Consider the following 16,364-nt stretch of genomic DNA (forward strand, 5'->3'; position numbering starts at 1 on the left):
GAAAAACAACAAGATATTGAGAAATCGATCTCATCATTTAATTTGCTTTGAATTACTCTTTTTACTTCCCTTTCTTCTGTTTTAAAACGTGTAGTTACATAACCTATAAAAGATAATGAAAATTTTGACAGTAATAACGATGATAATCTGCTTTGAATTAGAAATATTGGTATTATAAAAGATTGAAGACATTATAGCAATATGTGGGAACACTCTACATGAAACAGAGTGTACTTTATTGCGACTGCAATTAATGCCTTCATTAGAAAGCCCATAGTATTTTCAAGTGAGCCTTATTATACACAATATCGATTGCATATTTATTGCAGTTTTGGATTTTATTTTCTGTGAGTCCACACAACTTTATATTGTTTTGAAATACTAGCATGCTTATTCCATTTCTGAATAATTTATTACATAATTGTCTATCTCTATTGTTCCATATACATTAAGACTGGTTCATACTTGTGGGGTTGGATGAAATGTTCAATTTAGACAGATTTCCAGGTATGACAGCTAGCTTGTATTTCACCTACCAATGATTGCCTGTACTTAATCTTCAGGCAGTTTTTGTATTGCTGTCCTCCCGAAGTGAGCATTAGACTGTTTCCCTGTAAGAGATGACGATGCCATTGTCTCATTGTTGAAAATGACAGACATCAGATCTCTGATATATGTCTTCATGTTGGTGGTGTTGCATTTACTTAATTTGCTCACGTGTGAACACGTGAGCATATGTCGCAGCGATGTCTGTCTGTCTGTGTGTCTGTGTGTCTGTCTGTGTGTCTGTGTGTCTGTCTGTCTGTCTGTCTGTCTGTCTGTCTGTTGGTCCATTTCTCAAAAACGGCTGAACGTATTTCAGTCAAATTTGGTAGACATCTTCAGAATTCAAATGGCTAGAACTGAAAAGGTTTTGGTGGGCGTGGCTTGGATATTAATGAAGTTATGAAAGTTTTAATTTTTCTGTTACGCCGCGTATGACAAGTGAAAACAATCGACTGTTTGAGGGCGCTGTGAAATGTGCTTGTCCAGGTTGGCTACAGCTGGATAGCTCTGGTTTCAACCACGGTCCCTCCGTGTTTCAACCTCGTATTGAACATTAAAAATATGATATTTTATTACTCATTCAACTCACTATTCAAGATAAAATATCGTTTAGCAAATTAGCTTTATCCTTGGTAATTGATTGTTTCCCTCGCTGCTCGATCGCCAGAAATGAGTACATACGTTCTCTACCTAGCCTCATGGCATGGAAGTGCTGATGAATAATAACTTTGGGTCAAAGGTATTGAAGTGTCCAATCAGGTTCGTGCACAGAGTCCAAGGCCATGACCTACTTCATGTACTTCTGCACTGTTTTGATTTTGCTTCGCCAAGAAACGTGTTCGTCATTGTCCATAGAAGTATGTTTGCTCTCCTTTGAGGTTGTTTGTGAAACAAATTCCGGGATAGGCCTTGGAATGCATACGATCGGCATCGCGGCAGTGCATGTAGCTAGCCCTACGAGTATGACGAGAGTGTCCGGCTTTGGCTACGCCGCCTCCCACCTCCGGTAGGCGGCGTAGCCAAAGCCGGACACTGTCGCCATACTCGTAGGGCTATGCATGTAGCGTACCATGCTTGTGTAACTGCCGAGCTCAACGTGCATTCACGGTTGATACTCGTGTACAATCATGATGTGTTCAATTCTGATGAAGATTCATAAGTCTTACTTTTGCAGTCTTTTTTCCGTACGATAATCCCGACAATATGTGTTACTGTTAGACGAGGTGGCCATTTTATGATAAGTTTCAATACTGCACAGAGCTACATAGCGCACAGTCGTTTGGAGAGCTATTCAGCGCTGGGACTATTCGCCCCATAGACGAGTGTGCAGAAGCGAGTTTCTGGCTTCTGCACACTCGTCTATGGGGCGAATAGTCCCAGCGCTGAACAGCTCTCCAAACGACTGTGCCTGGGGCCGACCAAAACCAGTGTGAATTACTGGGGTCAAAGCGGACAGCGGCCGGGATGACGTGTTCCCCAAGCGAGCTACCTTCAGAAGTCTGTTTCATCGCAAAAAACGTCAACTTTTAAAACCCGTCATTTATTTACTGATGTTATTCTCAGCATCACAAACATATACGCCTCTGCTATGTATCACAGCAAATAGTTATATTTGAGCGCCCCGTAAATGGGATCCTCGTTTTTAGCTACTATAGACTATAGTCTATAGAAGCTATTGGGATGGGTATCCGTCCGGCGTCCGTCGTCAGTCTGTATGTATGTATGTATGTATGTCCGTTTGTGAGGCGTCCGTCCACTCAAATATCTTGAGAACCGCAGTACTTACTGATTTGATATTTGTTGTGTAGATGAAAAATATGATTTTGAGAAACTGTTTTTTTGATTTTTTGATATTGTTGAAAATAGGCAAATTAATGCCAAAAAAGGTGTTTTTGGTAAAAAATCTTCTTCTTCATAACCGCTGGTCAGACAGCTTTGTTATTTGGTATACAGGTCCCTAGGATAACCCTACTTAGATTTGTTCAAATTGTGATGAAATATGCAAATGTGTATTTTTAAGGAATTTTTTTGTCATTTTTGGTTAAAGTTTGACTTACATTGTATGTAATTCTTGTACTGTATAAACCCTATCAATTCACCCAGAAAAAAATAATAATATGATTTTAATAATTGAATTAATTAGGAAATCATCAAAGCCAAAATAATTTTAGTGTGGAATTATCAGAAAGTTCAACTTTTTTTGACAGTTCATAGTGAATTGAGGATTAAAACATGTAAAGGCAACTTTCCTGAATCCCAACTTTGATATATTCTGAACCACCATTTATGTTATCTAAAAGAAAGAGCTCATAATAGTTTGTCATGATAGGGTGGTCAAATAAATAGAGATAGAGAAGTTCTAATTTCCATTTATGGTTGACTTGGTAAGGATAAAATAAGATTACTTTTTGAGGAAAAAAATAGAGTGGTCAATTAAAAGAGTGGTCAAAGTGATAGGGTTTTTATGGTAAAGCTGGGCTGTAAGATTCCTCATGTGCTATTTATAGCAATTATGCAATCTGTGTAAACAGTGCAATGAAAGTGTAACATGATTCCTTATAATGCTTTTGATGACCTTGAACTTCTTAAGTTTCAAACATTTGTCTCTTCAGTGTGCTTTCTCTGAGTACACACAGTCTCAACTTATTCAACAGAACTTACTTACAATGTTAATTTGAAAGTTAAAATGTGCTTGGTTAATAGAATGAAAATACTGATATTAAAAGATAACCAGCTCAAGATTCTTTATAACCTGACAGATATGCTGTTTTTTTATGACGTAAATCTTGATTTAAGCAAGTCTTGTTTACTTTAATTAGAATGTAATTAACTCTTGTTTATTTGCTATTATAGACTAATATACGGTAGTCTGATGAAATATGCAAATCTGTATTTTTACGGAATTTTTTTCCATTTTTGGTCAGGCCATCCTGAAATGAGCTATCAAAGATATCCACCTTCTTCATCAATACATGTGTCACAAAAGGTTATTCTCTACATAACACAGCAGAGCTCTGTCAACTGTTGAGTCGCTTGTTTTTTCAAAACCGCTGGTCAGCCAGCTTTAATATTTGGTTACATGTCCCTAGGATGACCTTAGTGAGATTGTAATTTCATAGAGTCAGGAAATACTTAATTTTGTATCCATGTCTATAGTAGCTTCAGGACTTTGGCCCTATGTTTTGCGAACCCGGAAGTGTGTCTTGCTCAATGCATTTCCTACCCATAGCGAGGGAAACTGCCCGCGTTCCCATGCTCCCATGCACCCTTTTTAATGCCAGTGCAACGCCATCTGTGCAAAATTTGTGGTGGTATGCTCCTGTGTGATGGAAAACCTCTCTTATTCTAACAATGACGTAGTTGACTTTGGACTTCGATTTCGTAAATGTGATGTCCATGCAGTGAGTTTGGGTTGGCGCACTTATAATGCAATCTTCGCCCGCCTGCGGTCCGATATCCCGCATTTATTAGCGATATTTATCTGTTTTGACTTGACCAAAGTTGGCAAAACTTGCTATGTACATTAAAGATACTATGATACAAGATTATTGAAAGTCATTTAACATTTTTTCAGCCAATTCCCAATATGCATATTTAATGAACCTTCCAAATTAGGGATATATACTGGCATTTACTTGATAAAATTTGGCGAAACATGCTGTGTACATTGATCATTATACCAGGTTATAACAGTATTGACAGTCATTTTGCATTTTCATGTCAGCTAATTCATAATTTGCATAAATAGCTAACAAGCTTTCACGGTTTGGCATATAGAGCTTGAAGGACTTGACCAAAGGTAATTACACATGCTATATTGTGATACAATGACAGTACTCAAAGAAATTAATTATTTTTATTTCAGCTAATTACATATTTGAATACTTAATGACCTTTAGAATTGATCTGTGGTGAAATTCATTGTGTTGATCATAACACTTTAAATGTAGCAAAGCATGTAGCAAAGGTTCAAACTTGCACATAAATGCAATATATAATGAAACACGTGAGCATTTTCAGTTCATATCTGGTTTGTGAGATGGATCTCTAGGTTTTCGACAAGCTTTACCTTAAAGATAAAATTAAAAAATAGCATCAGTATTACATTAAACTGGTCCAATTTCAATTCATTGTTTGAACACTTTACAGTAACAATCTCAATTTTTGCAAGGGGCAAGAAAACAAAGCAAAGGGGACACAGAAGTCTTGTTGTTGTTGTATGTATGTTGTTTATGTTTATATTAGTTGTGTTGTTATTTCTGACTAATATAATTCAATGAATGTAACTATTGTGTTAACGTTGTTATTGTTGTTGTTAAACGTATGTAGATGTCATAAGAAACACTACAAGGACACTATCATTGTTTGACCCAATGCAACTCTCTTACAACATTAGCATAGGTAGAGAGCAACAACAACAACAACAACAACAACAACAACACCAATAACAATAACCAGACTCCTGGGTCCCCTGTGAACAAATTCAATCATAGATTGTACATACAAAACACCAAACCAATCGTATAAAAGATTTCAGATAATAAGATTTTTTAACCAAAAATGGCAAACATTGACCCCAAAAGAGAAAGCATATTTCATCATGAATTTAAAAAATTCTATTGAAGTCATTCAATTACCGGCATTCTGAATTTTAAAGCATCTAACTAAGTGGTTTCAGAGAATATAATTTTTTGAGCACAATCAAAAATATCCCCTAAAACAGAACTTGTTGATGGTATTCCACATATCTGTTCAAAATGACAAAAACCACCTGAGGTGTATCTAAAAATACATAATATATACCAATTTCCATAGCAATCTGATCTGCAGTTGCTGACTTTTACATTTTTTGACCATTTTTAAATTTTTCAAGCAAATTTGCATATTTTTGGTAATGACAAATTCATTTTGACAAAATCTCATCTACACCCCTACATGCATCTAAACACCTAATACCACAATGATACATGTAGCAGGTTGATGTACATACTTTAACACATACATACTTACGTACAGTACATACATACATACCTACCTACCTACCTACCTACCTATCAACCTACCTACCTACATACAAACATACATACATACATACATACATACATACAGTACCAGAATCACATAACTTGTAGCTTTTGCCACACAGTTGCGGTAACTCCTGGTGCGGTATCTTCGCGGTAACACCTCTTTTGTTAGCTGTTGATTTTCTTTGTCCTCATTTGCAGTAACTGCTGTAAGTGAACAGTAGTTGCCGCAGTAGTTGCGAGGAGTACAACAAAAGAATGTGCGGTATTGCGGCAAGTGAGGAGGTGTTAAAGACCCCAAGTTGTTGCCGCACAGACCTTTTGTGTAGGTTTACCTTTGCCCCGCCCTCTGAGTTTACGATCATGGCCACAAGTTTTCACCATAGCGATCTAGTCAACCTAGCATGTAACGTACTGTTATCTGAGTATACAACATTGTTATCAACAGAATACCCGTCTTTATTAGATCAACTTCGTCACTTTTCTCGCCTCGATCACACCATAGGGCTATAGCTGCTAAATCGCTCAAATTAAGCTATTTTGGCAATCCAGTGATCCCGCACCTTTACATATGTGCTATTGTTGATGTAATCTGGATTCGTAAAATCTTGTCACTGTGTACAGAAGTATCATTTAGAGAGTCAGGTACTTTTGTATGTGAATTTCCTAATTTCTTGGAAACTGACTAAGATTTGTCCTACAAATATGTATTCACGTTTTAACATCCCCATTTTGAAAAATCAATAAATATACTATTTTGTTATTAAAGTTAGAGTGCAAACATGTATATTCTTTATTCATGCATATGATATACGGTACATCTACAGAAGCCAGCTGGGCACACACGTTCATTTGGCTGCCCTGTAACCGTGCAGCCTTGAATTCTTACACATGATTCTGCACAGTCTGTGCTGTGTGACCATTGTATTTACGTAAAGCCTTCAATGGCAAACATACCACAAAGCAATCTGCAACTTTGTTTACTTTAGTTTTGTGGTAGACATACCGAGAGAAAGATTGCTAATCACCACAAGTGCACCACTAGTGGTGACTATCGGCGCAGGATGGATAGAGTGTTGTGGCACACAAAAGTATGCGTGGTATGTTTACCCAGAGCTTGCAGCATGTTTACCACAAAAAATCTGTTTCGTACGGGTGGTGGTTGTGGTTCCCTCTGGATGAACCAGTCATATTCGACTGGATATAGCTATGTACAACGTTGATCAAGGATCTAATGTTGGGACGTTGCGGGCGTGGATGACGTGGTTGCTGTGGTGGCAGCTTCTGATGTCTTGCATCCGGCTGGCGATGGCGATTATGCTGCTGATGTGACTTGTTTGCTGGTGGATGGCGTGACAAGCTGTTTGAGGTGGCTGGCTGACGAGGGTGACTTTGCTGCTGGTGTGACTTGTTTGTTTGTGGATGGCGTGACGAGCTAGTCGAGGTGGCTTAACTGTCGGCTTCTCTTTTGCTGTATTGTGCGAGCCAAAGATTCTTGGCCAATCGTGGTCAAATGTATGTGGTCATTCACAAACATGCCTCTCTTGGCCACATACTTTGACTCGCACAATATCGGTCTGGGATCGACAAAAGTGAAACCGAACAGTTCTGTTGTCGTCTTCAAGTGTCTGTTGATGTAATGTACAGAATCTGCAGCCTTCTTCACTGTGGTGTCAGCTGTCGTACCCCGTGGAAGGCGAGGAAGCAGGCCGGTGACATAGATGCTGACATTTTGTAGACTGGCCGAGCGCAAGAACTTGTCAAATTTTGTCAATACGATGCTGCAAGGGTTGTCGTGACGCTCCAGAGGGCAATAATGCCGCGTAGCGTCATTGCCACTGACTATGAATAGGATGTGGCGTACAGATGGGGGCAAGTTGCGCCTGACATGATTTTCGATGAAATCACGCTGGTAATCTATCTATGCGCCAGGGAACTTGATGACTTGTATTTGGCTGGGTGGCACAAGACCGAGGGAAACTAGCTTCGCCTCGAGTCCCTTGCCATGTGAATCCGCCAAAACAAGCAAACTGGTTCCCTGACGTACAGAAGGATATGCCCTTGCCCAAGACCTGCTCGCCTCATGCCTATGCCCTAGTCGGCGTCGATGATGGTGCGAATGCCACTTGGAACGTTCACGATGAACTGCTGGCCTCGATGTGTTGACCATTGTCTCTGTTATTAATGCCGTAAGCGCAAGGGTTTTTATGGAAAATCTTCATTTGCATATGCCTTTTTAAGTTGTGTTTCCTGGATTCTATTGGTCAAATCGCATGTTCCTGATTGGTCAATTTTTAGTCCCGCGGACGAAGTCCGGCGGGGACTTATAGATTGGGTCCCGTCTGTGCGTCCGTCCGTCCGTCCGTCCGTCCGTCCGTCATCAACAGTTTCTCAGACACTGCTAAACCAATTTCGTTCAAACTTGGCACAAAGGCATAGCACTATGACCTACAGATGCACGTCGATTTATTTTGTGATACGATCCAATATGGCCGCGAGGCGGCCATTTTGTTGCGATTTTTCATGTCTTTGGACCATAACTCAGACATCCTTGAGCAGATTCTGTTCAAACTTGGCACAAAGGCATAGCACTATGACCTACAGATGCATGTCAATTTATTTTGTGATACGATCCAATACGGTCGCGAGGCGGCCATTTTGTTGCGATTTTTCATGTCTTTGGACCATAACTCAGACATTCTTGAGCAGATTCTGTTCAAACTTGGCACAAAGGCATAACACTATAGCTTTCATATCCTTGTCAAATTATTTTGTGATACGATCCAATACGGGCGCGAGGCGGCCATTTTGTTGTGATTTTTCATGTCTTTGGACCATAACTCAGACATCCTTGAACCGATTCTGTTCAAACTTTTCACAAAGGCATAACACTATGGCCAACATGTGCATGTCAAATTATTTTGCGATACGATTCAACATGGCCGCGAGGCGGCCATTTTGTTTGCGATTTTTTCATGTCTTTGAACCATAACTCAAACATCCTTGAACCGATTCTGTTCAAACTTGGCACAAAGGCATAACACTATGGCCTACATATGCATGTCAAATTATATTGCTATACGATCTAATATGGGCGTGAGGCGGCCATTTTTTTGCGATTTTTTCATGTCTTTGAACCATAACTCAAACATCGATCCTTGAACTGATTTTGTTCAAACTTTGCACAAAGGCAAAGCACTATGGCATACATATGCATGTATCAATTAACCTTGTTATAGGATCCAATATGGCTGCAGAACTGCTATTTTGTTGGAATTTGCATGTCTTTGAAGCGTAATTCAAAGGTCATTACACCCATTTTGTCCAAACTTGGCACAAAGATCAAGCACTATGGCATACATATACATGTCAATTTACTTCGTGACATGTTCCAATATGGCTGCCAGATTGTCATTTTTTTCCAATATCGCTGCCAGATGGTCATTTTTGGATTTTTTCATGTCTTTGAGGCTTAATCATATGCAAATATTCCTTAACCAATGTTGTTGAGACTTGGTACAAAGATAAAGTACTATGGCATACATATGCATATCTACTAATTTTGTGCTATGATCCATATGGTCAATAGACAGCCATTTGATTTCAATTTCGGTGTGATTTTATTATGTCTTTAAAACATAAACATAGGTCACTGTCCCTCGATGGACTGATTTTGTTCAAACGTGATACGAAGATAAAATACTATGGCTGCATTCTTGTGCACATTAATTTGTTTCATTCTATGATCCAAAATGGCCGATTACAACAACATACCCGATCCCATACCATTTCGAAAATTCCACCAAACCATGTGTATAGTATGTGCCGTCATGACACTAGAGGCAGTGAGGGCATCGTTATGTGTGATGTAATCAAAAGTTCCTTCAGTGGTCATTACCGGCAGAGATGAGTCATTTATTGAACGTTCCTCAGATTACTTTATTATGCAAGTCACAGGCCTGATGCACCCGTTGCATCAATGTCATTCCACAGCTACCTAGACCACAGCTACCTAGACACCAAAGATTATAACAAAATGGACAAGCGGGGACTGTGTCATCAACGATGACTTGTAAATGATGTGATTGGCAGTGTGCCTCAAACTAACAAGATTTCAAAAAAACTTTGAGTCAATTTAAAAACTTGGTTATTGTTCTTGGTCACCATGTATTATTTCCTATTCAGCTGAAAATTTTCCTGCGTCACAGAGAATATTTTGAGTCATGACTCAAAAATTATGCTTAGAGGGCACACTGTTGATTGGCTAATTTATCCGGGTGCTAGAATCCGGCGAATTACTATAAAAGCAATTTGCGGTCTTTTTCATAACGTTGGTATGAGGATTGCTCAGAGAACAACTATATTTTCAGCTAAACATTTTCTCCTAATAAAGTTTAAGCAAGTATAATTTGAAACGGGTATGCTACTCGAAAGTTGTTGCCCAAAAGTATAACTTACTGGTATACAGGATACAATAAGATAGTGTTGTCTCCAGTGTAAGCGAGAACTTCTTTACCTCATTTTTTCACCCAGTAAATGCAATTGACGATCAATAAATGCGCTACTTATGCAGTGACTTTGTGTAAAAAGTTCTGGTATTATGGCGATTTCATACAAACTTTTGCCCCCAAACTATATGGCACCCCACGGTTATCATAAAATGTCCTGTGCAGAAGAGGTCATTGCTCTGAAGTTAAGTTCTGCTTGTGTTAGTTTGCAAGGTTTTTAGTGTATAGGTATGCAAGAAACCATGCAAACTAGTGATATGTTGATTGAACGACTTGGTAAACCGAAAAAAGTATAAGGGAGGCATCGTGTTAAAGAATTTTTGAATTCGATTACAATGTTTGCATTTTCTGGAAAACTGGGTGTGATTCACATCTTGAATTGGTAAAATAAATTACTGACTTGTGCTGACTGGCGAGATATCTCTTGTTCAGCATAATAGAACTAGTTCACAGATTGTATTGTGAGTGTCATGCGTATGGATAATCGGAACATTCATCGTCTTCGACATTTATGTGCAAGTACCGTGTCTTCTAGTTGACTAGTTTGGGACTAAATTTAATTCATACAATCACTGTACTAAAAGGCTACTTTAACGCAAAGAAACGACACGGAGACAAAGGTTTGGCCAAAATCCAGGGGTGATGGCATGTCCAGGCGTTGTGGCGGCCTTTCCCGTGAAGCCAGTCGCAGATTTGAATGACATCAGGGGAGGGCAACGTGTTACCAAGGACGTGCTTACTGCCACAGCGGGGATGCACGGCGTCGTGGCGGCCTGGAAGGCGACACGGACCCCTTACGGGATCATGCCGCGCATCGGGCAATGTGGTACCATGGTCCCTCCGGATCTGCGACAGCAACCCCATGGAACTTTATTGAACTTTTGACAAGCCAAACAAAATCTAGTTGGAAATGACAATTCTGAGATGTATTCGAGTGAGCTGACTTGTTTTCTGTTTGTTGATGTTGTAGGTTTGTTGTTTTGTTTGTTTGTTTGTTTGTTTGTTTTTTGGGTTTTTTTAATGGTGGTGGGTGGGAGGGAATTTGTGATGTGAACGTCAGTGTGGAGTAAATTGAAATGGCTGCAACGTGGCAATGAGCAGGCGGATGTTAGCACTGGTGGCTGATGGGAAATGATCCAATTAGGTACAAGATTGGGTGTCATGCAAGTATGCATGGCATGCTTATGAGATGGTGATAACGAGTATGAGATGGATCTGGCTTTCATCAGTGAAGTGTTGACGTGTTACTATAGTACAGGGGTGATATGAGTCCACTGTGACTTAATAGCTTGCACAGATTAGAAGATGTAGACAAGGTCTCCGTGCCCTTACTCAGCGTTAACCATGATTATAGCAGAGCTATAATCATCCATTAACTGGGTAGGCAAAGTACTCAGCAAAGTATGTAAAAGTAATACGTTTGAACTCATAATACCTCATAGGGTCACATTTTTAGTTACTTTATCCACTCTAAAAGGTAATAATTAATATTCCAAGGTTTACACGGGTGTAAGATGTAGGGAGAAGGGCTCAGCATATACCTATGATAAGTACACCAGGTGGATGGTGTTAACGCAACGACATAATTGCATCCTACAATATTAACATCTGCATCTTTACACACAGAGTAGTAAAATTGGGCCAAAGGTAGAAATTTACTCCTCATACTTTGACCTGGACAAATGTTGTTTGAATGGACACATGTGTCAGTATCCAAAATTAGCTACTTTCACCGATATAAAACAGGGGTCTAAATTTTGGCAAATGTGGTCATTGGGTGCACATATTTTGACCTGGACAAATGCTGTTTGAATTGACACATTTGTCAGTGCTCTAAAAGTAGCTTCTTTCACCCATATTTAACAGGGGCTAAATTTTAGCGAATGTGGTCATGGGTGCTAATACTTTGGCCTGGACAAATGTTGTTGGATCGACACTCCTAAAGTAGACAATTTCACCCATATAAACACCCAGGAAAGATTATCAAGTCAAAACACAAGCAAACAATCTCACCCATACCGACAAATAAAACAAGTAAATTTTAATAATTCAACCGTGTAATATACATGACAAAATAAAAAAAATAAACAATGACATTGATTTGTGATTCAGAAAACTTTAACTCAACTATAACTAAACAAAACATAGGGCCAAAGTCCCTGAAGCTACAATAGACCACGGGTGTTCACACAGCTCATTTGCGGAAACTTAGCGAAGTCTCGTACATAGCGAGATTTAGCGCGCGAGTTTGGACGTGACTTTCTCTCTGTGCGTTCGCCATATTGGATTGACTGCATGCGTGGCATCGTAGCTGGGGGTTCTGTGATCGGAAATGTTCGGGTTTTCCGAACGTCGCTCTGCCTATGGGGAAGATACGCCTCGGATCGCATTCGGAAGATTCCGACGAGTAATCCGATGCCCGAACATTGAGTCTGCACATCGGTGACACGAAAATCGAGTCATTTGAATTTTCTCGAGATTTCCTGCGTAGGATTTAGGCAAGTAGCTCCCCTTACTTGTGTTTATGTATTTTATTTTTCTAAAAATGCATAATAAACGTATTTTTCGCGATTTGAAACCAATTTTTACTCGTTGTCTTGATGTTTTCCTGCATTATGGTGGTACTGCCGTCGCCTTGGTTATTTTCTGTACGCGTTGGCTTTTTTCCAAATTTGGCCTTTGGCGCCAATTTTGATCGTGTGATCCATTATCCAAAGCTGAAATCTTGACAAATGCAAAACAATGGCGACTGACATCGTGGCAAAAACGTTGGCGGACCATGATAATTATGTCAAAACACACTGTAGAATATGCGGAAGGAAGCTTGAAGGTACAACGCATAGTGTCAGTGACTTTGTTGATGATATGTCTGCTTGTTTTAGCGTAAATATTTCCGATGACATCACCGGAATACACCCGACCAAATTCTGCAATAATTGCAAGCGCTCTGTTGTAACGTACAGAATTTCCAAGTGCCACGGTAAGACCTACAGACCCGGAACAGCAGCTATAGATTGGGTTAAACATCCAAGAACTGGGCAATGTCCTGTATGTTCTAACATTGCCAAACCCGGAAGAAAACGAAAGGAAAGGAAAAACAGGGGGAGACCTAGACGCCCTTCTTCCAATAGTGCCAGTGCATCAGAAATTTCTATGAAAGAATTGAATGATCTTGGATTTGAAGTAAATAGTGAAGGAGTGGGTGAAATCCTGAAATTGATTCAACAAAAAGCTGTTAGGAGCCTCGTGAAGAAGAGCCTCAGTGAAAGTGACTTGCTGGTTGATAGATGTGTCGGTGAAACTTTGAACTTAACTTGCACTATCTGCAAGCAGATATATGATAAACCTGTGTTGATAGACTGTAATTTTGAAGGTGGTGGACACATGTTTTGTGCTGAATGCATATCAGAGTGGATTCAAACTACCCAGAGTTGCCCAGTTTGTCGCACAACAGTTACAACCAAATCTATAGCATCCATTCCCAATGTTGTTTTCAACTTGCTGTTGTCCCTGAAAGTCAAGTGTGACTACACTTCAAGAGGGTGTCATGTTGTTGTTGATCTTGAAAATGTGATACAACATGAAAGTCAGTGTCAATATCAGTCTGCCCCTGTCATTTGTGATCATGATTATTGTTTGACAAATCAGGAAATATCTACAACTGCCTGTAGTCAAAATGATCAAACTGATCATGATCAAAACCCTGAAAAGAGTTTACCGGTACCGCTGGCCATCCAAACCCTGCTCCAGGCAGAAAATTTAGATGAGTCACCTGGTTTTGAGGAGCTTACAACTGCATGTATGAAGAAGAAGCTGTCAACCACCACAGGCTACAAATCCGGTGTACCAATCAAACTTAAGACACGTGGACAGGTAGGATATTGTTTTCCATTTTCAAACCTTTTTGTTACAGTTTTAAATCTTACTGAAAACTGTAAAACACAGATAATAACAGATAATGATTTGTCTTGCTTTGTTCTCAAAGTTTGAATTGTGTAGAAATTATTGTATATGTATAACAATCCATGGTATAATAAAATTATTCTCCTTCATTTCAACAGCCAATTTGTCTAACGTATACGCCACAGTCAAGGAAAACATCAGGGGAAGCAAGTGAAAGGACAAAGGCAAAGCGGGCCAAATGGGTTGAAGAAAGCCGGTGCAGGCTTTCTGGTGGAGAACAGCATACAGTGGTTCAACAACAAAAAGAAGTGAAGAGGATTAGCAAAGAGGACAAAGATGCTCTACTTCAAGAAATTGGTATGGTGCCAAATATTCCTGAAGGTGCTGGTCTGTTTTTGAAATCTGTTTTAAATCTGCCATGGAATAAACTCAGGTCACTGAAACGGTAAGTTAGAAATCAATAGGCCTAATCCAGAATAAAGTACATTCACAGTATTCTATTGTCATAGCATCTAATGACAGTACAGAGACAATAACTGTGTAAAATGTGCAGAAGAATACATGTACTGTCTGGGATTCACATTCATGGTTGTACTTCTATCATGTGACTTCTCACATCTACAACTAGAGTAACCATTGAATACTGCTTGTACTTTTATTCTGGTTTCTGTCTATTGAATAGACTGTTCAATATATAAATGTATGACCTTTTCAAGTATTCATATACAAAAACAAGCATATGTTATGTATGTAATATTTTTAAAAGTTTGCCAAATATTGGAGGACAATGGTTTTCCCTGAGACTTGTTTTTTTTGTAATCAAGATATTACAAAAAACATAGGTATCGCAAAGCCCTTAGCTTGTGATTGTCAGCAATCCTATTTAATTGAGTGAAAAATAATTCAGTGTTACTTGAATGAATGTTAAAAAACTGTAGTTGCTATTAACAATTTGCATTGTTCATTGAATAGATGGCTTCGGAGTTGGAAAATAAGGTTAGGTAGTGAAAGGATGGATAGACACCTTGCTGCTGGCAAGAAATATCAATTGGTAGCTGAAAACAAGCCTTTTGTATTCAGTGTGAGAGGGCCTGAAGGGAAGCAGGATACAGAGATACGACTTGCTCCTTGTGTTGCAGTTCAGGATCTAGTGCACACCATTGACGTCTATTTGGATTATTTAGAAAGGTGATGTAAGCATTTATACCTGTAAAACTTTTAAAACCTTTTTCAGATGTGGAGTGCAAACAATGTACATGTAAACCTGTATTTTTGGAAGATTGCAATTTTGAGTTTTTCTGAAATATAATCATCTAAGCTTCAAACCATGCTTGTATAGTCTTGGTAACATTCTCTGTTCATCAATTTGCTCGTAAAATTATGCAATATCAGATACATGATCAGCTGCTATGCTTTTATGCCTGAATTAATTTCTTCCAATCAAGTGTACAATGTACATTTCCTCTGTTGTGAATTACCTGTTATAGAAAAATATTCAAGATTTCATTTCTTTCATGAGTAAACCTGCATGTTTGAACACATTGCAACCCAGCCAGTTTAAACTACAGAAAGGTAAATAAAATAAATTGATTGTAATCAAGCCTGTCTGCTACACTGAGACAGCTTTGTTATTTCTTTGCTGTGATTTGCTATAATTCATTCCTTGTGTTTGGTTTGTGTAAATTATCACCATGATGTGTATTTTTTATCTCTACAGTGAAGACAAGCTTACTTCACATGATGGTAGCATACCTTCAGATCAAATTTGGGTAAAGGTAGGGGGTGACAAGGGGGGAGGTACCATGAAAAGTGTCTTTGAAATTTGCAATGTGGAGTGTCCAAATTCTGTCAACAACACCATTGTTTGGAATATATTTGCTGCTGGTGATTCTGAAACAAACCTTAGAACTGCAATGAGTGTTAACAGTGGACAGGTGGATCAACTAGATGGCCACAGATGGAAGTAAGTGATCAAGACTCCCCTTACCATTTTAATCTCTTGTTTTCCTTTACAGCAAATATATTTTCATCACAGCATAAGCATGCCTAGAAGTAATTTTTTACATGTGCACATGTACCTTTATTGCAGCCTGCCTAAACTTGATGTGATGTCTCAAGATTTGAAGAACAGGGTTGAGTGAAAAATATATTCTAAACAGCCTCATTATCCCCTTCATACAGTGCCCTTTGTTCTTGATTCATTTAAAAAAGGTCAAGACTACAGAATTTGAAGCAGATTGAAAATGACTGATGCTGTGCCGCCTTGAATGAACAGCCTGACAATGAGGCAGTCATGGATTTTAGACCATCATTTTGTGTGTGTCTTCCAAGCTTGTTTAATGTTCCCTTTACATTAACACATACTCTTTTAATTCAGGGATAA

At 39.0% G+C, this 16,364-nt stretch overlaps 1 protein-coding gene across 1 annotated transcript; it reads left to right on the top strand.

Annotated features, from left to right (window-relative positions):
• Positions 1-12,730: 12,730 nt before the first annotated feature.
• LOC139144243 (uncharacterized) lies at positions 12,731-15,321 on the top strand. Its single transcript, XM_070714908.1, has 3 exons — positions 12,731-13,951; positions 14,140-14,426; positions 14,954-15,321. The coding sequence occupies exons 1-3, from the start codon at positions 12,821-12,823 to the stop codon at positions 15,171-15,173; spliced, it is 1,638 nt and encodes a 545-aa protein (XP_070571009.1). The 5' UTR covers positions 12,731-12,820; the 3' UTR covers positions 15,174-15,321.
• Positions 15,322-16,364: the final 1,043 nt, after the last annotated feature.

The sequence above is a fragment of the Ptychodera flava genome, chromosome 11 (assembly GCF_041260155.1).
Source record: "Ptychodera flava strain L36383 chromosome 11, AS_Pfla_20210202, whole genome shotgun sequence".
Lineage (NCBI taxonomy): Eukaryota > Metazoa > Hemichordata > Enteropneusta > Ptychoderidae > Ptychodera > Ptychodera flava.

What these genes read in the sequence shown, in the direction of transcription:
- LOC139144243 (XM_070714908.1), top strand. Translation starts at nt 12,821, where the DNA reads ATGGCGACTGACATCGTGGCAAAAACGTTGGCGGACCATGATAATTAT. An exon ending in AACTTAAGACACGTGGACAG is followed by an intron (nt 13,952 to 14,139) that starts GTAGGATATTGT and finishes TCATTTCAACAG; the next exon opens with CCAATTTGTCTAACGTATAC. An exon ending in AAACTCAGGTCACTGAAACG is followed by an intron (nt 14,427 to 14,953) that starts GTAAGTTAGAAA and finishes TTCATTGAATAG; the next exon opens with ATGGCTTCGGAGTTGGAAAA.